The sequence below is a fragment of the Toxorhynchites rutilus genome, chromosome 3 (genome assembly GCF_029784135.1).
Source record: "Toxorhynchites rutilus septentrionalis strain SRP chromosome 3, ASM2978413v1, whole genome shotgun sequence".
Classification (NCBI taxonomy): domain Eukaryota; kingdom Metazoa; phylum Arthropoda; class Insecta; order Diptera; family Culicidae; genus Toxorhynchites; species Toxorhynchites rutilus.
Genome location: NC_073746.1, coordinates 47,044,301 through 47,071,111, shown reverse-complemented (window position 1 = coordinate 47,071,111; position 26,811 = coordinate 47,044,301). Strand labels below are relative to the sequence as shown.

General features: G+C 38.3%; 1 protein-coding gene across 3 annotated transcripts in view; it reads left to right on the top strand.

Moving 5' to 3' along the window:
• Positions 1–3,249: 3,249 nt before the first annotated feature.
• The window catches only part of LOC129779003 (uncharacterized), a 57,260-nt gene continuing 33,698 nt past the window's right edge, over positions 3,250–26,811 (top strand). The window contains exon 1 of one of the 3 annotated variants that reach the window (XM_055786232.1): positions 3,250–4,484. In XM_055786232.1, the coding sequence (XP_055642207.1) occupies positions 4,421–4,484 (64 nt within the window). In that variant the 5' untranslated portion in view covers positions 3,250–4,420. Of the gene's footprint in view, positions 4,574–26,811 lie in introns of all 3 variants that reach the window. The other 2 variants (XM_055786233.1, XM_055786234.1) reach the window with 2 other exon arrangements.

Sequence of the window (26,811 nt, the reverse complement as noted above, 5' to 3'; positions counted from 1 at the left end):
TTCACCAGAGCTGGGGCCACTTTCGACAGTTTTCAGTTTCAGCATTCTTTCAATAAACCAACTCAGAAGGCTGGCCTAGTGGTATTCAAAACTTGTACCTGTACCCTTTAGATGATCTTAGTCAAGCATTTTTTTTTCAATTATTCTGAGGGCCTACTTGAAGTCCTCCACTTATTTAGTACATCAACTTGAATTGCAAAATATAACATTGTTGAATTAAAATATTCAGATATACAGTGTCGGAGAAATCATTAAAACCACTGCTCAAACAAAAAAAGAAAAAGACAAAAGTTTGAAAAAAAATTATCCAATCCAGTGCCTCAAACCATTTATGATCATTTATTTGCATTGTTCGAAGAAATTTATTAAATCTGTAGTTAAAACCTGGGTCATGCGAAGTCAATAAAATTTATTTTTCAAGCGCATTTTGCACCTTTTTTTCTCGATGCTGTAGTTCCAGAAAACGAGGCGAGCAATTCGTCTCGTCTCGTCTCGGTTTTAGTCACTGTCGAGACGAGTAAAATATCCTATTCCAGTTTCATTGAATTGTTTTATTTGGTAGACTGGAGAGACTTCTGTCACATTTTCTCGGTATGATCAGTGATGTCAGATGTGAGGACATGTTTTTATTTCGAGAAACTACAAACATTTTTAAAATTGATCAATCGATACTTTTTTTTAGTGCCAAAATACCAAAATCATAACAAAAAGGAATAAGTTTCGTATATCTTTTGGTTTTATTAATTTTTTTCTTGTAGCATATGGCTTCATCACTCAGATGTTTTGTTATTATGGACTTATGGGGCCATCAAAAAAAGTTTTAAATCTTTATGCATGTGTTCCCATTAACAGTTATACAGTGAAGTAATCTAGTTTTTTTTACATTAATAGCGATAAACTTCGAAACATTTAGGTACGATGAAGGTACGCATTAATGTAACATGTTAATTAGTAGAAAAAGCATTGGCTTATCGAAAATGCACAAAATTGAATTTTGAATCATTCATTTTCGTTTAATATGATGTGAAGAGACTTTCCGTGCCGTGTTAATATATTCAACACTGTTATCCGGCATCCCTGGATATGAGTTTAATGTTCACATTTGGTTGTGTTGTTTGGAAAAGGTTCATTTGGAAATCTGCAAAATTTTGCAATTACTGAATTGATTTTATGATTGCAGTTGACATACATTGCTTATGCAATACTAGTTTAACCATGAAACAATTTTTGGAGATAAAGGAGTAACAGTAAAATAACGATGCTTTAAACTAACAAGGTGAACAAACACATCAAACAAACTAGGCGACTCGACTGATTCATCGGCGAGCGCGACCAAACGGTCGTCAGGCCAGACGAGCTACTCCTCTGTTTCTCGGCTTCTGGAATATGAAAACAAACGAAACGAGCGCTCGTCTTCTGGAATAGGGCCCTATATTATTATATATTATTATTATATTATATATTACTAGCTGACCAGGCAAACGTTGTTCTGCCAAATAAATTATTTCTAGTGAATATTTTGGGTGTTGAATAAAACACACTAATGTATTGTAAGTGTGTTTGAATATTTTAACGATCTTTAAAAAAAATCGAATGTGACCGATAAAAAAACGAATTAAATGATTTGAACGAAAGGTTATATGATGTTTCTTGGTGTATTTCATTAACGTAACTGACATGTTTGATCTCTTAAAAGTTAAACGTCAACTGAAAAAAGTAATATAAGTTTGTCGTAAAGTAGAAAAAATTAAATATAGAAAATCAATATTTATTGCTGTCTCCTTGTTAGAAAATACGTGCATGTGATTTTCAACATGGCTTAGTTTATAACAGCTTGGTCTCATTCATAAATTGGAAAACAGCGATACGCCAGCTAACTTCAATAGAGCTGATTAATCCGCCTGTTTGGAATCGCGTTATTTTATCGTTGTCATTCAATCGAGGAGTATTCACATCGGTAATCTAAGTTTGAAACACAGCCATATTGCTTCCTTTATTCATGGATGTTTTTATTACTCTTCACCGATTTGTAGAACTCAATATTCATATATGCATATGAGTGATCGGATTTTACAATTCGATCGAAATCGACTTTCACACTCTTAAATTCGTTCGCCTTGTCGCGAAACAATGGTCAAAATAAGCTCGATCCGAATCGGATTGTTCACCTTTCGGATACCTTATCATGATATGCTTCCTATGCGTGCTTATCCAAATTCAAAACAAAACTGGAAGTTAAAGAAAGAGATTCCATAATAGAGACTCATAAAACAGGTAACAATATTTTAATATTAGAGTACTACTGTGTGGAAGTCCGTTAGACGTTTTCCAGTAAAGAATTCCTACGAGCGGTCCTGGAAAAACCGAAACAAATTAAACGCAGTGTACTTTGTACAAACTTTTACCTTTCGAATTAGATACATCCTAAGCTTGTGAACGATAACAAGCTTCAGATGTCCCTAACAAGTATCTCTGTGGAAGATGACAAATACCTCCAACCTATAAATATCACCGCGCTAATTCCAAACTACAAACTAAGCTACAAGCGCTACAACCAATCACACAGAAACGAGCAATTTATCTTACGATGGGATGCAGCACACCGCTTAGTAAAAGCCTCCTATCCCTCTGGCATCTGCCGCTTCGCAGAATCCAGAGCTGATGAAGGCTAATAACGATGAAATCCTTTCAAAATGAAAACATAAGCTTCTCCTCTGATTGAATTGTCTATAATTCGGTTTTCGATAGGTTCGGTTCAATTAATTTAAAGAGTTCAGCAGTCCATCACAGTTATCAGTTGTTCTCAGCGTTTGGAAAGTGAATTTCAAGCTTATCGAAGGATGAAATTTCGTGGAAGCGAACTTGATTCATTACTTTTTCTCCGATGCTTGAAAATACCGAATACCAGAAATGTTACTCAAAAAGAAAATGCAATCCAAACAATTGCTGAGAGGAAACATTAAATTGTGGACCAACTGATCCGGCGGCACTCACGGCGAGTGGTGTCAACGAGATTGCGCATGAACCCAAACATCATCGTTCATGCCTGTGAGTGTCCACGTTCTGTATTCTCGCAGACACCTGTTGCCGATGTAAACAGGAAACCCGAACGGCCACGTGTTGAACCATCCGGGAGTTCATCGTCCTTCGGAATGCACGTGACACAGCTTCTGGCCGAAGTGAACTCCGAGCCAGTAAAATGTGCCCCCGGAGATCCATCCAAGTCGAATCAGTTCGGTTCTAGCAGTGCAACCGTTTAGTTGATAATCATTCGTCAAACCGAGAGCATCGCGAATCAATTTGAATTCAGTGCCCGTTGGAAGTCACGTTGCAATTGCCCAAAACGTAGAGACTTGGAGGGATTGTGGTTATCAGTTGTGGATTTTTTTTTCTTCTCCCATCATAACAAGTTGTATCAAGGATGTTGCGTTTGTAAATAAAGTGTTATCGCTTGGCTAAACCATATTTCCGGAGGGTGATGAAGTGTAGTCGAATGTGGCTATCGAAACCCAATCAAAGCTATTCGCCCACTGACCTGAATGCTACCTCTGGCACACCATCTGCTAGGTGAATGTGTAGAAAAAGGTTTGAGCGGATGTGAAAGCGAGGAAGGATAATGTGTGATACAAAGTGCTTATCTACTCCCCGGAGAGTTGTCGTATCGTTCCGACGAAGCGTATGATTTTTTCTTCTCTGCCCTCCATCGCCGTATGCGACGGGATATGCAATATTCTCCCCCAACAAGTTGGGGGTCTAGTTTGTGAGCCTCTGAGCACAGGTGATAAATTTCTACAGAAATAGGAACCGACACATTCCGAAATTGATTTGGACTCAATGAAGCGGTCATAAAAACTTTGCGATAAATAAAAATCCTCGGGCCCCAACCATACCATAATCGGGCTAGATCCCTTTTCATATCGGATCGGTGTGCCATAAAATCCAACGAAAATGCTGCCAGGAAGGAAAGTTGGGAGCAGTTTTCTCCGATAGTCGCCGGCACTATTGTCTGCAGTGTAATAAAAGTGAACCATTCCGTTCAGATCTGGAGTATTGATGGGGAAGGACTTTGGTACGGAACAACAAATGAAAATCATGTGAATTGATGTGTTTGTAGGCAAAGTTGTGATCCCTGAGGGCGATTGTTTTCGAAATGGAAGAAATAGGAAACAAATAAACCCTTGGCCCGCCGTGAAACATAGTTTTTTTTTCCGTCAGAGCATTTGAATCGAGCAAGCAAAATCAATGAAAAGTGATCCTGGGAAAAGTTGTTCTTATGTTGTGCGGGCGGTTTTTCATTTACGTTTATGTGCAGAGGCAGAATCCAAACAGTGCAAAACAAAAAACAGAAAATCAAACGTCTACCGCTCGTCACAGACCGTTGGCGTGGGAGTAAAGGAGCAATAAATAAGTGGAAAATAGAATGGTGCTGTCGAACATGTTGGATTTACGAGCTGTTCTGGTGCTGACGCTGCTCACAGCGATAGGTAGGTGAGAACAACATTGTGACATTTAGAAGCGGGAGGTCGATAACGCGCCGTGCATAACTTTTCCGAATGGAATTCTGGAGCGGCAGGTTATAATACTGGGTAATAAGGCGATATCATGTTCAAAGTAGTAAAAACTCGGTTAAATTTATCAGTCTTGGTATCGCAGCCGAACTTTCCGTTTAATCAGTGAGATTGGAGGCTACTTATAAAACTCATTTCAAAGGGCTGAGTTTCTGAATCTGCTAGATACTGTTTTCGTTTGCGAAGTTTTGTGAAATCTTTATTAGTCACGTTTTGATGGTTCAATCTTGTGGGTGGTGTGCTCCTTCTTCTGACTTATCTATTATCTGAATAACGATGAATGTTCAATGTTCACAATTTCTACCCATCAACCGATAGGGTTCATTTGAAAAAAAAAGTAATATCATTACCATGTCCATAGCCAGTGAAATACCTGCCACACCCTGAACTATAGTATGGGCTACCGAAAGAGTTAAATAATAATAGTCAACCTTTGTTATCGCTATGTTTGAAAAGTGGATTGGCTAACAACTATTTATCTTTGTTTTTTTTCTAAAAATCTGTATTAAATTTTGAAGCATAATTCTAGCTTTGGTATCATTGCACTATGGTCCAGGAGGTGCATTTAAGTGGAAATTAGCATCTAGAGCTCGACAGTGATTCTCTAGTCAAAAACTGTCTTCGACAAAGTTGTTACATATAATAGAGCGCTCATTTTTATGTTATCAAAAATAGGGTGACCAAAATTTTCGATGAAATGAAAAATCTAACTTTCTTATCTTTATAGATAGAGGTAAACATAGCTCGACAATATTGTAGCCCTGGTTATTTTAAGTAACTTTGTGGAACAATATTTCTTTCTATCTCTTCAAATAACCGATATAGCGCTTTTTCTCTAGGTTGAGTTAGGGTTACCATGAAAAAAAAGGTTTTTTTGCTCTAATTTTTATATGTAAAATTCTACATCAAAACTGTCTTTGAATGATCTTTAGAGCTTTTCAATCCACGCATTTTACGGTGCATAACTTGTATGTATCTTAATTCTACTCAAAGTTATTGATGTTTTTCCCCGAAAACACGACCTTTTCATTTGCTAGTCGTTCTTTTTGGGGCAAACATAATAAAAAATTATTGATGGCATTTTAAAGAGCACATTTGATTCTACATAAGGTGCAATTTCCAAAAGAGTGTTATTTTTTGTATTTGAGTAAATTAAATTTAAAATTATTAGTTTTTGCATATAAATGAACAAGTTGCAATTTTTAAATGCATATAGTAAGCGTAAACTTTAAAGCAGCATCACTTCCGTTCAGTCTTATAGCCACTCAACATGGAGGTTCAAAGAAGACACATATTTGTTTTTGTTTTCGGTGGACGAAATATAGAAGACGTTATACAATTATTACGAGAAAAATGCCAAGATATATGTGTTTTGAGTGCCAGAAAGTGCCTGAAAAGCCAAATGCTGAGTCAAAGGATGAAGCGTAACCGTGTTCGGGAGATTACAGAAAAATTTTCTGCTGAAGAACTGGGCTTCACAATAGCTTCGGATCCAGTATTATCTCTTAGTAATAGGCAAACACCAGAGTATTCCGATCTTCTGATTCCGGAAAATGCTAAGCATTTGATTTTGTAGTTTTTTATTTGTATGATTTTTATTTATTACTATGAATTTAATTTCCATTATAACAACTAAAACAGGTTAATATGTACATACGGAAGATTATAAAAATATATTTGAATAAAACAATAGGAACAACAAAAGTTTGGTAAAATAATGTGATCAATCAACTCATCGCCAGTAAAATATGTCAATATATTACTAAAAAATAACACGTCGAGCCCCGAGTTGTTCTTCATACGGTTTCTATTCAGGAAGCATTTGATAATTTGTCGGTCCCCGCTTTTCTTTTTATACAATAAATATATGTTATTGTAGAAAAAGAAAATAGTCAGAAATTTTTCTCGTAATAATTGTATAACATCTTCAATATTTCGTCCTCCGAAAAAGGAAATCAACAATGTGTCTTCTTTGAACCTCCATGTTGAGTGGCTATAAGACTGAACTGAAGTGATGCTGCTTTAAAGTCTACGCTTACTATATGCATTTAAAAATTGCAACTTGTTCATTTATATGCAAAAACTCATAAATTCAAATTTAATTTACTCAAATACAAAAAATAACACTCTTTTGAAAGTTACACCTTATGTACAGTCAAATGTCCTCTTTAAAATGCTATCAATAATTTTTTATTATGTTTGCCCCAAAAAGAATGACAAGCAAATGAAAAGGTCGTGTTTTCGGGGAAAAAACATCAATAACTTTGAGTAGCATTAAGATACATACAAGTTATGCACCGTAAAATGCGTGGATTGGAAAGCTCTAAAGATCATTCAAAGACAGTTTTGATGTAGAATTTTACATATAAAAGTTAGAGCATAAAAACCCTTTTTTTCATGGTAACCCTAACTCAACCTATAGAAAAAGCGCTATATCGGTTATTTGAAGAGATAGAAAGAAATATTGTTCCACAAAGTTACTTAACATAACCAGAGCTACAATATTGTCGAACTATGTTTACCTCTATCTATAAAGATAAGAAAGTTAGATTTTTTATTCCATCGAAAATTTTGGTCACCCTATTTTTGATAACATAAAAATGAGCGCTCTATTATATGTAACAACTTTGTCGAAGACAGTTTTTGTCTAGAGAATCACTGTCGAGCTCTAGATGCTAATTTCAACTTAAATGCACCTCCTGGACCATAGTGCATTGATTAACATAGTTATTATTGTTGTTTACATCGCACAACATAAATACCTCCATTATAATATAGTTCAGGTACCCGAAAAAATGAAATGGTTGTAATGAAAATTAAAAAAAAAATTTATTGTTATTATTGCAAAATAATGCAATAATTAAAAAAATAGAAAACTGTCAACGCTTGAAAAGGAAACATAAGTTTAGTATAAAGCTAATGCTTAGGATACAAACAGGACAGGAATTTTAATTCTAAATAAATTGCTTGGGTATGTTATTTAAATTTCAATTTTTATTCAATTTTTCGTCGTTCAATCATTTGATGATTCAACAGATGGTCCTCGAAGCTATTGTCTTCTTCTTGCCCTGTTCAGTAGTTTCAATTTCTACAGACATAGATTTTTAGATATCTGTATTATTTTTGGCATATACAGGGGAACTTCGATATAACGTGCCCTCGATATAACGTCACTCGATATAACGTACACTTTTTCATAGTCCAAAGGAATGATTTCTTGTATATTTCTTTTCTGCAAGAACAACAATTTATCTGTATTTTGATACTAAAGCTTGTTTCGTACCTTTAACCAGTTCCGAAGTAAAACTGTTTTGTGATTCCGGGTTCTGAATGAATCAAACTTCAATCAACAGTACGAAAGAAAACATCAAGAGAAAGGTTGGCTTCGTCTTCTAGTTGATTTTTTTCATTAACCTTACTCAAATAACAATACAATAAAGTAATATAAGCTACGTTTCTGAGTTCTTTATTATGCTTCGATATAACGTACAGTTTTTAAAGCAAAATATACGTTATATCGAAGTTACCCTGTATTGCTCCAGAGAATAGAATAAAATGTTCTGGTTTCCGAACTAATATGAGTAAATTCGGGTGTTGCAGTTTGCTTTGTTTAATTTAACAATCAATAGCAAAGCGTAGTTCAATAAACAGTAAAATAGGTTTGGTCATCAATTCGTTCAAATGGTTCAAACTTTGTTCAATTTTTTGGTTTCGTTTGTAGTTAAATCTCTCTAGTTTATGTTGTGATAACAAAAACTGTTAAGAACAGAAAGTGAATTCGTGAGAGCCATTGCATCGTTTACCAAGGGTTATTCTCTATTGTGTCGCCGCCGTTCGAGAACTCAAAAGTTCATGGTACATCAACCCACAATGGTTCCCAAAATAAAAACCTCTACTGTATCTCTCTATCGAACGCTCAAGACACTTACAAAGATTTTGTCCTTTGTGAACACCGTTAAAGGAGACGAAGAGGATGATGTTCTACTTCTTGAAATTCGTAAAGAAGGTCTAAATTAGCTGCGAGAATCGTATTTCGAAATGCAAGGCAAGCTTTTTGGTCTCGTGAAAGAGGATGAAGTTGCCGCTGTTGAAACGGCAGGAGAAGAGTTCCAAGACCTCTTGGAGGAAATTATGTTCGAGATTAAACGAAAAATTAATTCCTTGTCGATTCAATCGGAGCCAAAATCCACACTCGATACAAGCAACGCTCAAATCACTCCGTGTCATGGTTCTCAAATTAAGCTTCCCGATATTCAGTTGCCACGTTTTTCTGGCCAGTATGAAGAATGGTTGTATTTCAGAGGTCAATTTAACAACCTAATTCGTCGCAATGAATCCTTAAATGAGCAACAATGGCTGCACTATCTTCGATCTTGTTTATTTGGTGAAGCTGCATTTATAGAAACCCCGGAAGAATCCTTTTCATCCTTGTGGAGGGCGCTGGAATCACGATATGAAAATCGTCGCTGGTTGGTGGATCGACATCTTGCGGAAATATTTCAGCTAAAACCTATTGTTAATGAATCATCGCATGCCCTTCAGGAGGTTGTGAATATCGTGCAAAGAAATCTTCGTGCTCTGGCGTCGTTGAAACTGACACTCGAACCTCTCTCCGATGCAATGATGATCCACGTGGTTGCTTCTCGCTTGGACAAAGAAACACACAAGGCTTTCGAATCTCATTTGGTCGGAACCAGTCTCGTGAAGTGGCAGGAAATGGTTGAATTCCTGCAGAACCGTTGTCGAATTCTTGGAAAATTTGGAACAAGATCACAAATCATTTTCTCGTGGTGGTCATAAAGTAGTACCGAGTAAAGCAACACAAAGGGTACTTGTCAGCTCTAGTCGTGAAGCTGAGAACAAAAAACGTTTTAGCTGCTTCCACTGTTCGGGAAATCACTATATCAATGAGTGTCGGGATTTCTTAGCCAAGTCATCAGCTCAGCGCTTCAATCGAGGTTCAAAGAAATCTTCGTGCTCTGGCGTCGTTGAAACTGACACTCGAACCTCTCTCCGAAGCAATGATGATCCACGTGGTTGCTTCTCGCTTGGACAAAGAAACACACAAGGCTTTCGAATCTCATTTGGTCGGAACGAGTCTCGTGAAGTGGCAGGAAATGGTTGAATTCCTGCAGAACCGTTGTCGAATCCTGGAAAATGGAAATGGAAAACACTATATATCAGCTCAGCGGTTCAATCGAGTGAAGGAGCTCAAACTGTGCGTGAATTGCTTCAGTAATCGTCACCTGGTTGTGAATTACACTAGTGGTTCGTGTAAACAGTGCAACCAACGACACAATACGTTGCTACATTTCGACCCCAAACCAAGCAGTGGTCCGTCAACAAGCTCTAGTGCTCGAGTGGTTGTTCCAAAACAATGTAACGAATCAATGCCAGGTCGAAGCCGTGTCGAATTGTGTGCGATAACAAAACCAGTAGTATCGAATATCTCTCAAGTTTCAGTCTCGATGGAAGCGAACGGGCCAGAGCGGCTTCAGCTGCCGAACGAAAGTTTTACTACCCAAAAATCAAAACGAGTAAAACTGATGTCTGTTACTAATCAAGCCTTGTTACATACTGCAGTTGTGTACATTCGTGGATCCAACGGTGAACTTCAGAAATGTCGTGCGGTTCTAGATTCCTGTGCTATGTCAAACTTCATGACAACTGCTTGTGCACGTAGATTGCGACTCAAAACATTCTCGTCAAACGTATCAATTATTGGATTTGGTGGAACAGGAAAAAAAATTCTGGAAGCTACTGTAGCTCAAGTCAAATCGAAGTCATCATACTTCAATTCCTTTGCTGAATTTTTAGTGATCCCCAACATAACCAGTAAGCTACCACTACAGATGTTCGACATCGCAAATTGGAACATTCCGGAGTGGATAGATTTTGCTGACCCACAGTTCAATCAACCTGCTAAAATAGACATTCTCTTTGGCATACTTGAGTGGGACAAAATGGTTCTAAGCAAAACATACAAGGTTGGAGATGGGCTGCCTACTTTGAGACAAACTGTCTTTGGATGGGTGCCGGCGGCCAAGTATCTCAACGCGGCAGCTACCCAGTGTTGCAGGCATTACCAGTGACGAATGAACAACTTGACGAACAGCTTTCGATATTTTGGCATCTTGAAAATTACAGTTCTGAACAAGTTTGGTCGTCTGAAGAGTTAGCCGCTGAAGATCATTTCGTGTCCACTCATCGCCGCGACAATCATGGTCGTTACATCGTGTCATTGCCGTTTAAAAATCCAGACGTAGAATTGGGAGATTCCAGTCATATCGCACATCGTAGATTTCTAAGGCTCGAAGCTCGTCTCGTCAAAGAACAACAATTGTACAACGATTATAAAGAATTTATGCAGGAGTACATGAACATGGGCCATATGAAACGTGTTGGCACCTACAATCCAGCAGATCCAGTACCAGAAGCTTGCTATTTTATGCCCCATCATGCTGTCGTTCGGCCGGAAAGCAGTACAACGAAAGTAAGGATAGTTTTCGATGCCTCTGCGAAAACGAGTAATGGACAGTCGCTGAATGGCCCATAAGTAGGCCCAACTCTACAACCGCGTTTGATTGACACTCTGCTCTCGTTTCGAACCTACAAAGTGGCAGTTACGTGTGATGTTTCGAAAATGTTCCGTCAAATTATTGTTCGTGAAGATGATCGTCAATACCAACAAATTCTCTGGAGGAGTGCCATTGACGAGGAAATTGGTATTTACCAGCTTACTACTGTAACTTATGGAACTGCTTGCGCTCCATTTTTGGCTACATGTACACTTTTCCAAATTTGTGAGGAGGAAAGCGAGAATTTCCCTCTAGCTGCTAAATTCGGGAAAGGTTGGTTCTATGTTGATGACGCATTGCTTGGAGCCGAAACAGAACAAGAGGTGCTTGAACTGAGAGAACAACTAATTGGAATGCTTGGAAAGGCTGGTTTTGATTTACATAAATGGTGCTCGAATCGAGTGAATGTGTTGGCTGGTCTTCCCACAGTCAAATTAGAACAAAAGGTTCTATTCAGCGAAGAAGGTCGAACCAAAACCCTTATAACATGGATAACATGGCTTCCCGACCAAGACGTTTTCTCCTTTGCAGTATCGCCGAAAGCCTTTAGTGATGGAGTTCCGACCAAGCGAAAGGTTTTATCCGACCTCTCAAGGCTTTTTGACCCCCTTGGCCTCGCTGGTCCAGTTGTAATGACGGGAAAATTATTCATGCAGACCCTTTGGAAAATGGAACACAAGTGGGACGATGAGCTGGAGCCTGAATTGGTAGATTCGTGGAACGAGTATCGACATCAGCTTGAACAAATGAATTGTATTCGTATCGATCGCTGCGTACTTCCGTTGGCTAAAACAAACTGGATCCAGTTGATAGGATTCTCTGATGCGTCACAGAAAGGCTATGGGGCCTGTCTATATGTTAGGTCAAGAAACGAGGAAGGTGAAATCTTTATACAATTGCTGTGTTCGAAATCACGTGTTGCACCTTCCAAAAAAAATAGAACCACTATACCGCGCTTGGAATTATGTGGCGCACTTATGCTCGCCTAACTAGTGGAACAAGTTAAATCATCGTTATCAATCCAATTCGATCAAATTAGGCTGTGGTCGGATTCCACTATTGTTTTGAGCTGGATCAATACGTGTCCCAGTAAACTTGAGATTTTTGTTTCGAATCGTGTTTCCAAAATTCGTAATGCCACCGATGCTGCCTGTTGGTCACATGTTAGCACCCAAGATAACCCTGCTGACATGGTGTCGCGTGGGGTCATGCCATATGAGCTGGAAGGAGTCGATTTATGGTGGCGTGGACCATCATTCCTCAAAAAAACCGGAAGACACCTAGTCAGAAGGCGTAAAATTAGTTCCCGAGGAGTTTGTCCCAGAGTTGATGGCCATTACCGCCATGCCTGTTTGTTTGTTTGTTTATTGTCCAGTAGCGTAAGATACAAATCTTTTAAAAATTACTACTTCCGATTTATGAATGGTTTGAGTACATTATTGCCTAACCTATTCGTTGATTGATTTTAAAAATAATTAAATTAATTTACACGGTTCCAAAAACTGATACAGCCACTCTTGAAAATTGCTTCTGACGAGGATCGTTTCACAACGGGTGGTGGAAAGATTCCGGCTGTTCGACGACTGCAGCGAGTACTACATCATGGTCCGAGTTGTCGCACGCATTAAGCGTATGTTCCAGAATTATAATGCAGAATTTCGACGAAATGGAATATTTTCGGCTGAAGAAATTCCTCAAGCCAAGCTGGTACTCGTGCGTCTCGCCCAACGAGAATGTTTTCCGGAGGATTTCAAAGAATTGAAGAATCAAGTAACGACAAGGAATCAATCACTGCGGACGCTTTCCCCCATTTGTAGACAACAGAGGCGTCATCAGGGTTGGAGGTCATCTATCAAAATCATGTTGCTCATTCGACACAAAGCACCAGATGATCCTGCCCGCGAGACACCCGCTTACTACTGCCGTTATTCGCGCTGGGCATAAGATCAATTTACACGCTGGTGTACACACGACTCTGTGTGCCGTTCGAATTCTGGCTTATCCGTGGGAGAAGCACCGTCAAAAAAGAAATTCGAGATTGTATCACCTGTTTTCGTAGTGCACCTAAACTGATTAGCCAATACATAGGTGACCTGCCAGCTTGCCGCTTAGAAGGAGAGTACCCGTTTCTTCAAATTGGCATCGACTTCTGTGGGCCAGTTTTCGTGAAACAGTGAAATAAACGATCGACTGTGGAGCACAAGGCTTGGATCGCATTATTTATTTGTCTAGCCACAAAAGCGATTCATCTCGAGCTTGTTAGCGAGATGTCCACAGCAGCCTTTTTGACCGCTTTCGATCGGTTTGTCAGTCGACGAGGCAAGCCAACAACCGTGTGGACAGACAACGGCACAAATTTTGTCGGCACCGCAAATCTGTTTCGAGAATGGGAGAAATTTTTTAATCGTCAAGAAAATCAAAACGAGATTCAGCACTCCCAAGGTAACAGCATAGAATGGCGATTCAATCCACCAGAGGCACCACACTTTGGCGGTATATGGGAGGCTAATATTCGGCAGACTAAGGCGCTTCTCGTAAAGCAGACCGGAGGAGCAGCACTCAGTTTCGAAGAGATGTCGACTGTCCTGGCCCGTATAGAAGCTGTTCTCAATTCACGTCCTATAACACAACTGTCCGATGATCCCGAAGATCTGGAACCTCTAACGCCGGGTCATTTTTTGATTTTCAGACCGTTAACTGCTGTCGCTCGGCCCGAAATCAAAGGTCAAAACCATCCAAGGTCACGTTTCGATCACATCACCGCCATCCTTCAGCATTTTTGGTCACGGTTTCAACTAGAGTATATATCTTCGCTACAGGAAAGATTCAAGTGGCACAAGAAAGTTGCTGTAAAAATTGTCGTTAACATCAAAACTCAAAATGGAATCATGAAGCGAGCAGTTTCGAAATTGTGTTTCCTCCCAATCGATCCTGATCAAAGTTTAGAAAGCTGTACCTTTCAACGGACGGAGGATGTTCGAGAAAATTAATTTCCATCGTTGATGGCAGTAACGAGCTACTCTACCTTGTGTCGATCAGCGTACGCAGATTAGTCTCGAAACAATAGTGTCGAAACAGCAGTGCCGAAACAACAGTATCAAAGCAACAATGTCGAAACAACAGCGACGAAACAACAGTGACGAAACAATAGTACCGAATAGAACACAACCAGGCATCATCATCATCATCGCTACATTGTTAGGTGTCATCATCGTCGTCTTTGTTGCTGTATCGAATCCATTGGAAATTGTTAACCGCGGTGTATCGAAACAATAGATTTGAATGTCTTTGTAGATTAAGTATAGCTATAAATTGAACTGGCGCGCCAATAAAAAAGTTAGTTGAAAAATTTCATTCGAACTTGTTAGACCATTTCAGCATAACCCGAAAAATCGTGTCGAATTTTGAACAATGACTATGATTGTCTAGATCGCAATGTTTTTTTCTAATACGAACTAGACCGATTTTCTATTCCGTATTAGGGAAACGCCTAGCGGTTTACACAAATATATAGTAAATTTTATAATTGTACTAGCTGACCTGGTAAACGCTGTTCTGCCATATGAATTCTTTCTAGTGAATTTTTTGGGTGTTAAATGAAACATATGTAATGTATTGTAAGCGTGTTTGAACGTTTCAACGATCTATGAAATTAATCGAATGTGATCAACAAAACAGAACGAATTCACGGACTTGCAAATGTATTTGATGTTTTATTGCTGACAACAGCGTGATTATAAAGCAAGTGTGATTTGAATCATTTCAATAATTCGTTGTGCTCATTCAAAAATACTTCCAGCTCGCAGGCAATACGCCTGACTTTAGATGATGTAAGGTTACTTGCGAATGTGTGAATGAAAGTTCGATGTAGCGGGCGTAGCGCCATTTGTCATTTAAAAACATAAATAAATTCGTTCTGTTTGAAAAACGAATGGCGGTTAAATTATTTGAATTTTGTTTATACAAAAATACTAAAATCACGATTAAAAATAGCGTATGGGGGTTTAAATTTGTGGTTATATGAATTGTTTAAAGCCAAATTTAAGAAAAAAAAATATTCAAATTTTTTTTTTCTGCATATGATCACTCTGATCGGCATTAACAATATAGTAATCGGTATCCTAGCGGTATCGTATATAGTTTACATCCTATTCTCCATCCTATTCTCAAATCGGTCGAGCCGTTTTGGAGGAGTTCGCTAACAAACACCGTGACACGAGATTTTCATATATATAGATTGCAATATATTGTCAGGGAGTGTCCAAATCGATTGATGCTAAAACATCATAAATCTATCATGGAATATGTCTGGACAATTTTCGTGACGCGACCGATATCCTTTTTTTATGCGTATTCCCCATATGTACCTGAAAACGTAATCCTGCGTCAAAAAGTATCTTCTTTTAGATATGTTAATTCCCTAAAAAACTTTCTTAGTAAATAAATTTTCATGACAGTATGAGCGCACTTCATATAATAATAATAAACAGTGGTATTTATTTATTGTTACACAAAACGATAACGCATACGTTTGCATCAGAATGTCGAAACGAAAAGCAATATTCTGAAGAAAGCCTAAATTATGAATGGATCAATACGATGACAGTAAACTCAAGCAATGATAAATGCAACATCTACTTGAAAACTTGAATTTATTCATTCAAGAATAGTGATTTCTAAAACCGAACAAACCATTCTCTTTGGAGAAAATCGTTAAAAAACATTAAAAATTAGATATTTTGAACGACTTATGGTATTATTAACAACTAGAGCCTTGAGGCTTTTCAACAAACCCAAACTCATCTTGATTATATGTGATTTTAATGAAGAAAAATCGATTTGCTTTTACTAGCTTCGTGAATACACCCTAAATCGGACAATCCAACATCATGTACCCTATATGTCAAATAACGTCGTATCTGACCAAGCATCCTGCTAGCTTGTGATGTTTGGATTAGCAGCTTCCGATGGCAAAAAAATTAACCCGGTATTCATCCCAGAAAACGACAAAGTAAACACGGAGATCTACATCGTGATTTTAAGCGAATATGTTCTTCCGTGGATCAAGCAGTACGGCCCAAAGCTAAATGTTGTATTTTAACAAGACTAGTCCGTTGTGAATGACTTTACGCTACCGTTTGAACAAAACTGTTGCCGGATCGCATTGAATGTTTGTCGAACGGTGTACATGCTCTTGGAAATTCGCTGTGGTTAAAAAAAATTAAAAATGTTGATTTTTCTGCGAAAAACTAAGAGCGTGGAAAACCTTCAAAAAAGTGCGTCGACATTTTACTGCAGTCGATTATCTTCATAGGTTGCCCATGAGGATCCTTCACTGTTGCGTACTGAAATATCGTAAACATTAAAAAAATAACCAATTTTTTAATGCGTGATTATCTTCAGTCAACCGCTCTTATTATCACAAGACGCACTCTATTGTATACAGTCTCCAATGTTAAATTCATAAACTCTTCTCTCTGTAAGCTATCACACTGCAGCGTGGATTACGTTTGCTCGGGATGCTCAAAATCCTCTTTCGGCGCAAACAAATTGTTTTATATGCAAATACTTTTTTTGTTTTTTTTTTGAAAATAAAAGAAGAGTTCTATTTTTGATGCATCTCTTCAAAGTAAAAAAACACATTTCTCACATAAACAATCACATATCGTATGCGTGATAATCGGCTTTATTTCCGTTTCCACTTCACGGCGAAAAGGAAATGAACAGCACTTCATTGAACTACATTTTACGAGTTAGTGAAGCGTCACATATAATAATGGGTTTTCAGGCAGAATGAAAACGTTCAAAATAGAAGTTATGAATGAAAATATGAATGGAAAACTTTATTTTCTTCAAGTGATAAAATAATCTCTTACGAAAATTGTATCTGAAGATAATTTTATATTGTAATGATATGTTTTAGTGGAAAACTAATCTTGTATCCAGATGTCGACGACCGTTGTCATCGCGGATACACTTCATTCCGTTTTCACAGTGAAGTGGAAACGGGAATAAAACCGAATGTTTGCACCATCGTACAAATAAAGTTCCCACTTAATTAGAGATGAACCAGCCTTTGGCTGAAAATCTCTTTGATAAAGAAAGAAAGAAAAAAAAAAGTTCCCACTTCACCTGTGCATTCAATGCTTTGGTTTTCTTTGCATGCACTATAGCTATAATTCATATCATAATAGGCTGCGAGTAAAAGAAGCCGATTCCCTTAGTTTGACAGTTGCACCATGACGAAGTGATTTGACACACGCGCAAATATCGCAGAAAGACATTACAATCGCCGTAGGAGTGTCCCGATGGACCGTGAAAAGGGTCTTAGTCCGAGAAAAGAAAGGAAAACTATCCACGAAAGTATCCACAGGTCTTTTGAAGTCAGTTTGGATTCCGAGGGTTATCGCTGCCATCAAAAGGAAGATTCAGGCGAATCCAGTGCGTTCTATGAGGAAAATGGCGAAGCAATACGTGAACACGTGAACAGTGACTTTACGGCAAGGAAGATTGCGGGACGAAGTCGAAGGCACGGAAAAAAAACTCACATGATTACCAACGGCATCCGGTAGCTACGAGTCGAGCGATGTAAGAAAATTTTGAGCTTCCTCAAGCGAAAAAATCGGGTAATCCTGTTCAGCGAAAAGAGCATGTTTACCGATTGCTTTACTAGTTCTCTTCCAGTATAAGACGTGGCCAATGGGCATAGAAACGCGTACCTGAGGAACATCCACCGTTCTGGGTGAATATTTCTAACCGCCATCCAGCCTCGATTCTAATCCGCTGAATTACTCAATATGGCGCGTCAAGAAGGCTAAGGCCTGTTGTAAACGCCATCCGAGTATGTCAAGCCTCAGGCAAAATCTGACCTATGCCTGGAGAGAAAGGGATCCTGGCTTCATTATTAGGATCTGCGTTCTGGAAGTTTGTGTTTTGACATTGTTCAATGGGGCAAACATTATGACGCATACGGTATATCCGGAATCCTTCAAGAGGTAATAGAAAATCATATTTGAGAACAAAAATCCTTCTAAAAATATGACCGAATTTCAAAAATGATAGAGTTATTGAACTTTTTTTCGAGTCTGTAGAAAATCGAGTTCGTTCGAGCTTTGAATGACAACTTATGTGAAATGTATGAAAAAGCAAATTTCGTCACTGTCGTCATTCGACATTACGATCATTTACATATTTGGCTACAGTATACCCAATATTTTTTTAGCCCAATCAATTTTGGGTGCTTATTGCTCTGTCATTTCATGATGGAATTACAAAATGTTGGCATCAATCGATTTCGACACATCCTAACAATCTATTGCAAAATAGAAAATTATAAAAATTTCAGTAGTCAATATATTAAAATTTATAGATTTAAATGACAGCTTCTTGTTTGAAGATATGACAAGTAAAAACTAGATTTATTTACAAATTTAATGTTGGTAGGAGAGTCAAAAGCAGATATAGATAGAGAGTGAAGATTGATACAATGCAATGCAGTATTATCCATCGCTAGCTATGACTTCCCATCTTTTCAGCAGCATACGGATTCCTCGTAATAATTCCTAGCCCTTGAAGCAATCTAAAATGTATTTGAATTATTTTTACAGCATGTGGCCGAGCGTTGTGCAGAGATATAATTTTGCCATGTCTTTTAGCAAATTGGCATTTGAGTATCAACGCTCGGCTCAATTGGGCCACTATTGGTAAAAACTTTCTCCAATGATGATTCCGTTATGCTCATAATAGATCACTTTGAGCTGAACCCCCTAAATGTAGGATATTCTATTTAGCCGATGAAGTTGACGGGTGACCAGGCTGATACGAGCATTTTCTGCACTCGGTTTATAATAATGTTTATACGTGAAAAACGGCATTTGTCGTCTCTTGACTTGAGTTTTTATCCTGAACCCATACCTATTTGTTTTTGCCATACCCTTCATAGAAATCGCTTGACGAGGTCCAAGATTTCAGTAAGCTCCTCATGAGGTTAGTGAAAAGCATAGTTATATTACTCTCATAGCTTAACCGTTTGAGTGCGGAGCAAATTTTGTTAGTATATGCAAAAAATGCGGATGAGTTTGGGTATATTTTAAAAAAATACTAAAGAGCTTAGATATCTGATTAGGTCACAAAAGTTGTATTAATAGGAAAAAAACACATAAAAAGTAAGGTTTATAAAATTTACTAACATAAACTTCCTTATCTATACATAAATATTTTTTTTTAAATAATAAAAAATAATATTTAAACAATTTCATTCAAAATTATGGTTCGCTGCAAAAAGCGCGTGAAGTCCTCTTCAAAAAATGTCCCCGAAAGACGAAATCCTACGTTAAGAGGTGCTAAGTCACTTTTCGCATACAACAAGAGGAGCGCTATCGCGCTCCCCCGTATTCAAACGGCTAATCACTAATCCTTCGCGTTCTTTTTCGCTGGTGTTGAAACATGTTCTTCACATTTCACGTATAGCAATCGATGTTCATCAAATGCACTTTTCTCAAAATCAAAACAAGAATTGGAACAATTCTTGTGAATACAATGATAGCCATGGTTAGAACATACGATAGTGGTCTGTTTAAGCTTCAGCGAAATGGCACGTAATCATTCATGGAAGGAAATGATGACACTCTACATCAGCTTCAGCTCTTGCAAATCCCTCGAAATGTATGTATGTTTCTAGCAATAACCTTCCACTTAATCTGTATTCACCTGCACTGCCTTCCAATGTTTCTGTGCACGTGGACTGCAGTTTGACAGCAGTGATATTGTTTGTCAGAAATTGGTTCGTTTCAACCCGCCCCTAACAGGATAATATTGACGAGAACGATTTGGCGCAATTTATTTGCATCAAAGCGAATATTACAAAAGCAAAATCACCCACAACAAATTTCTATCCTATCAAAGCTGTTAGTCGATCAAACAGCTGAAGTTTCTGAACCACTTTCCTCTTATTCTTGCTTGCAGGCATACATACACATACCAATACCACTCACACACACACACACACCCCCATATACAGTAGCAAAAACATAGCCCAAGTCGATGCTCGTTTGATGTTGCATAAATGATTGCTCAGTGATGTGGCGAAGTTTTTCACAGTTTTGCTCTTCCCACTGCCGTCGTTCAGTTCATACATAGAATGGATACAGTTTTTCAAGCTGACAGCTAGTTCACTACTAAAGTACTACCGTCGATAAACTCCCCGATGGTTGGTTGGTACGTGGATGGTGTTTTTCACCACGCCAAACTCCTACACTATCGACGATACGATGAAGCTTGGAGCAGCTTCACCGAACGGATGGTTGCGATCGTACCGATATCGATTCGTGGAAAACAATTTTCTACCTCACATGGACGTCTGTTCGAATGACTGCAAACATTGCTGAACGCACCAATATGGCTAAGCTTTTTGCAGTGGTCCTAAACAACCGAGTTATTTATACAGCATCTGTTGACAAACCAGAGAGCTTATCTCCAGATCTGGGATTTGTTTGAGAGCAATACGTTCCAGGTACAATATTGGATTTTTCCAAACAAGCTTAATTTATTTCGTTGCAACAATCAATTATTATGGTACATTGTATGCTCTTTCTCCCACTGCGGAAAACTATTTGCAGCGTCTATTTGACAGTGTCGGTTGGGCTTTTAATTGCACTGCCGCTGTTCTGCCGCTTTTCTGTTGGAAGTCAGCAAGTCATACGTTTCCCATTGAAAACCCCCATAAATTGCGCGCCAAGTGTCATCGCGGCCGTAAGCAGGTTATTGCACGTTACGCCCTTTCAAATGAGCCCTACATTGTACAGTTACTGGTTCTCTTTTTTATTAGTTGCATTATGGCTTTGGTGCATCGCTCTAATGACTGGGCTTCAGTATGGCTCGTACGACCCGAGTGCGAAATACGAATGCAGGTCACCGTCATATTGCCAAGGGAACCGTCTGAATTAATTTCCAGCTTTCTAGCGCTGGCAAAAGCTACCAGAACAGGATTCATCTCGATAAATTCTTACTATCGACATAATTTTCAAATGCGTATACTATAGGAAATTGATTGTATACATATTTGCATTTCCATAATAATTGTCATGTAGATTTGTTATTGCTTACCATAAAATTTATAACATACTACTTTGCAAAACTTCGTAAACATAATAACAGACAGAGCATCTCTGAATTTTAACTTTCTACAGGGCGTTTTGAAGATTTTTAAAATTCCCTTCGTTAATTGTCTAACTATGTTCCAAGATTGGATCTGGCAATCCATTTTTTTTAAACCAAGAGAAATTTTTTTTTTTTTTTTTATCTTCGCTTATTTTTCGTCGGCCTATTTCCGCCACTTTAGTGCCAATCACCGACATCAGGGAGGCGACTCCACCTGTTCCTACCTATCAGACTCAACAACTCATGAGCCGGGCCAACTTCTTTTACTTCCGCTCCGAAGGAAGACGTAACCAGAGATTTTTCGCCTCAGAAAATCCCAACGACGCCAGCTGGGATTGAACCCAGGCCGATCGGATTGTGAGGCTGTTACGCTAACCATACAACCACTGGCGCCGTCTACCAAGAGAAATCGTGTTCATCATTCTCGGAGTATAAAAGGAGAATATCATTATCTCAGAGAAAATTTATATATTCATATATTCATTTATACATTTATATTTATGGTACATGGGGCTAAACAATCTTAATTTGCCTTCGAAGCAACATTTGATAAATGTGTCTCGATGTTTCTATCTTATTTTCCTTTATTTATTTAATTAGGCACAAGTGGATAAAGTGCCAACATCAAGCAGTACATTTTTAAACAATTTGAAAATATTATAACTACGTAATTTTTTTTTATTTGACTATTTATTTAATTGCATCTTTTCAAAAGGGGAAAAGCCACAGAGGAAATATATTATCCATATTAAATGTTAAGTGCATACGTGGCCGAGTGGTTAGCGTCTCACATTATCATGCCGGGTGTTCGGGTTCGATTCCCGTTCTGGCCGGGGGATTTTTCGTCAGAGAAATTTCCTCCGACTTGCACTGTGGTCACGCGTATCCTAGAGCTTGCCCCTCGGAATACATTCAAGGCGTGTTATTTGGCTTAAGAAATCTCAACTAAGTATTAATAAATGACGCTAGTTAATACATACGTTGAGACGGCAAAAGTTCCACAGGGAACGTTAACGCCATTCAAGAAGAAGAAGAATATTAAATCTTAGGCATAAAAACCCTGCATATAATCGGTATAATATTCTTCTTAAACTATTTTTACAACATGCTTGTATATCTTCAGTTCCCTTATATATGCAATATAAGCTTTCAAAATAATAGACCTTCGGCAGTCAAAATGACTGATACTGAGGTCCTTCTTTTATTTTCATTTTTGCACTCAAGAATCCAATCGAATTAGAATTTAGAATAATATGTTATTACATAATTGTGGAAAACAAATATTTGCAATATTATGAATCACAAATGTCATGGAATGTTATGAAAAGCGAACAACTTCAAAGCTTTTTTAAATCTTGGAAGTGGATGGATGTTTTTTATATTTACTGGCAGATTATTGTAATTTGTTATTGCAATGTAGATACAGCCCAGTCTGAGATAATTTGTTCTCGGGACTGACACTCTAAGATGGTCAATTGATCGTGTTTCATATCTGTGAATTTTGCTTCTGCTTTGCAAACTTACACTGCTTATAAGTATATTATTTTTTGACTTATAGACAAAAAGAGCTGTTTCAAAATATTTTATCGGATTAAAATTCAATATGTACAAATCTATAGTGCTTGAATCTAGGTTACTGTATTGTTCCCAAAAAATAATTCGCATGAATTTATTGATTGTTATAGCTATTTTGTTAATGACATAAGCAGGTGCATTCTGCCAAATGATATTCAGATACGTGATCTGCGAATGAACATGAGCATAGTAAAGATACTTCCTTTGCCTAAATGGCAGCATAAAACTACATCTTCTAAGCATTCCAAGAAATTTAGTTATTTTCCCGTGGATCTTTTTAACGTGAATATTCCATTTTAGATTCTGCTGTATTGTTAAACCCAAATAAGTGATAGAATTTACTCTCTCTATATGATCATTTCCTAATTTCAATTCACATCTTTGTTGCTGGAACGATCAGTACTTGAAAGAATCATGAATTTAGTTATAGAGGCATTAACGGTTAATCCGTTATGGAAGAACCAACTATTGATTAGGTTCAACTCGTATTGCATATCTCTAAAAATTTGGTCTGTATCATCAGTTCTGTAAACAAGAACTGCATCATCCGCATATAATTGTAGTATTCCTCGCAATGGTAAATCAAAGATATCATTTATGGAAACATTAAACAATAGAGGTCCTAATACGGAGCCCTGAGGCACACCATATTGAACACTACTTTCTAGACTTTTGTGACGGTTTTTTTTTATTAATCCGTTTATTTTTACAGGCTCAGTTACATAAGTTTAATGGAGCCAAACTCTTAACTATATTTCAACTAGCATATATCAACATGTTGTTTCCTTAATTCTATGGTTAATGAAATAGGAAACCGATTACTCGCGGTCGACTCGAGTTTAGAAGGGTGTCACATTTTCATTAGGAAAAGGATGGGATGTAAGGAGATGTGTGTTTACACTCGCACTCACATTCACATTCACATTCTCATTCACACTGACACTTCACACTCAATTCTTAAAACTATCCTTACATCTAATATGTATTTACAATTTAACTTATTCTAATGTTAGTAGGAAGGGAACCGATAGCTCGCGAAGGACGAAAAGGAGGGGAAAAGGATGTATGAACAATCACACTCGAAGATCGATAGCTTTAAGGAAAACATATATTTGGGACATGTAATCAAAGTCTAACCGAGCCAACACATCTCTCACTGGCACATTGGACTGCTTTCCTCCAGCCCGAAGGGAGTTTTCTAAATTCGATCTGGCGACAAGATACAACTCGCACGACCAAACAACGTGTTCGATGTCGTGGTAACCTTGGCCACAACCGCAGAGATTACTGTCGGCAAGATTAAAACGAAAAAGCAGCGCGTCTAACGAATAGTGATTGGACATGAGTCGGGAGAAGGTGCGAATAAAGTCCCGACTCAAGTCCAGACTTTTGAACCACGGATTGAGACTAACCTTAGGGATAATCGAGTGGAGCCTCCGGCCCAATTCATCTTCGTTCCATTTGCGATGCCAGTTAACGATGGTATTTCTACGAACTAAAGAATAAAATTCATTGAAGGCGATTTGACGCTGATAAATATCGCCTTCAATTGCACCTACCTTTGCTAATGAGTCAGCCCTCTCATTACCCGGAATTGAGCAATGTGAAGGTACCCAGACAAAGGTAATGACATAACAGCGTCTGGATAAAGCACTCAAAATTTCTCGTATTCTCTCAAGGAAGTACGGCGAGTGCTTTTCCGGCCTCACTGAACGGATAGCTTCGACAGAGCTCAGACTATCCGTTACAATGTAATAGTGTTCAACAGGTCGTGAGGCGACGCTGTCCAGCGCCCAGTGTATTGCTGCCAATTCAGCAATATACACTGAGCAAGGATACTGAAGACTGTGTGAGGTGCTAAAAAATTTGTTGAACACTCCAAATCCTGTGGACTCATTCATTTTTGTGACCGTTGATTTCAACAATTTGCTTTCTATTACACAGATATGACTGTATTAGATTTTGCGCATTCCCTCGTACTCCGTATCTGTTGAGTTTCAATAGCAGAATATCGTGTTGAACACAGTCAAATTCCTTGAACATCTCAACTAATATGATCTTCTTTGATCAATACTTGATTGGACATTGTTCATTAGGCTAACCACCGCACTAGAAGTATTTGATCGAGGTTGAAAACCAAATTGATTCTTATTTATAAGATTATTAGTTGTAAAGAAGCTTGCTAATCTGTTGTGTATAACCTTTTCAAAAAGCTTCGAGAAGGCAGGGAGAATTGAAATTGGTCTGTAATTTTCTGCTAGATTTTTGAGCTCTTTCTTGTAAATTGGTAGCAGCCGTAGCATCGGCCAAGAGCTGGGGATAAGTCATCAAACCGTTATTAACCATTTGAAGAAGCTTGGATTCACAAAGAAGCTCGATGTATGGGTGCCACACACGTTGACGCAAAAAAACATCTTTGACCGTATCGACGCATGTTAATCGCTGCTGAATCGCAACAAAATCGACCCGTTTCTGAAGCGGATGGTGACTGGCGATGAAAAGTGGGTTACTTACGACAACGTGAAGCGCAAACAGTCGTGGTCGAAGCCCGCTGAAGCGGCTCAAACGGTGGCCAAGCCCTCATTAACGGCCAGGAAGGTTTTGCTGTGTGTTTGGTGGGATTGTCAAGGAATAATCTATTATGAGCTGTTTCCCTATGGCCAAACGCTCAATTCGGACCTGTACTGCCAACAACTGGACCGCTTGGAGGTAGCACTCATGAAGAAGAGGCCATCTTTGATAAACAGAGGCCGCATTGTCTTCCATCAGGACAACGCCAGGCCACACACTTCTTTGGTGACGCGCCAGAAGCTCCGGGAGCTCGGATGGGAGGTTCTTTTGCATCCGCCGTATAGTCCGGACCTTGCACCAAGTAACTACCACCTGTTTTTGTCCATGGCGAACGAGCTAGGTAGTCAGAAGTTAGCCACAAAAGAGGCCTGTGAAAATTGGCTATCCGAGTTTTTTGCCAATAAGGAAGCGAGCTTCTATAACAGGGGTATTATGAAGTTGGCATCTCGTTGGGAACAAGTCATCGAACAAAACGGCGCATATTTGACTTAAAACAGATGATTGTAACTAATTTTATGAACAAAAAAAATACCGCAGGACTTTTTTGACAGCCTAATATTTATCAATGAAACCACCATAATGTCAAAACCTCCTGCATAATCAAATATTGTTTTTTCCACACCACAGAAGAATACATAATTCTTCGAACAGAAGATAAATTGAGGTTCCCAAATTATTCATAGTACACTACGAAATGTGGACTATGAAGAAACCAAAGAAATCTCAATCGAAATCAAGATTCAGTGATTAAGATACAGACACCAGATACGATTGTGTCACATTTACCCGAAACCCACTCACCCGAATGACAGTTACCCGAAAGACATTCACCCGAATTCCACTCACCCGAATGTAACAAATACCCGAAAGCGACAGCTACCCGAATGTAACACTCACATGAATGCGACATTTACCCGAATGCAACAATTACCCGAATGTAACATTTACCCGTATGCGACAGTTACCCTAATGTAACAATTACCCGAATGTAACATCTACCCGAAAGCGACACTTACTCAAAAGAAGGATATATTCAAATAATACACAAATTTTACTATATTTGTATTTGTATTTGTATATTTAATTCTGATCATTGTTTTATAAAGATCATATTTTTCTCATACTTTCATTTCCATTCAAGAAGTATTTTTCGTGGGAAGTACAATTCGAGAAATACTGGCATTGAATAAAATCATTTTCAAAATAATGAAAAATGAAATAATGCAGTTTTATAACGTATTATTAAGTCCATCCATTCTTATGGATGACGCAGCCCGTTTACGAGTGTCGGACGCCATACGTTTATCTGGTGCATCACGTTTGCAACCAGGCAATCAAAATGCATGACATGCATAATTAAC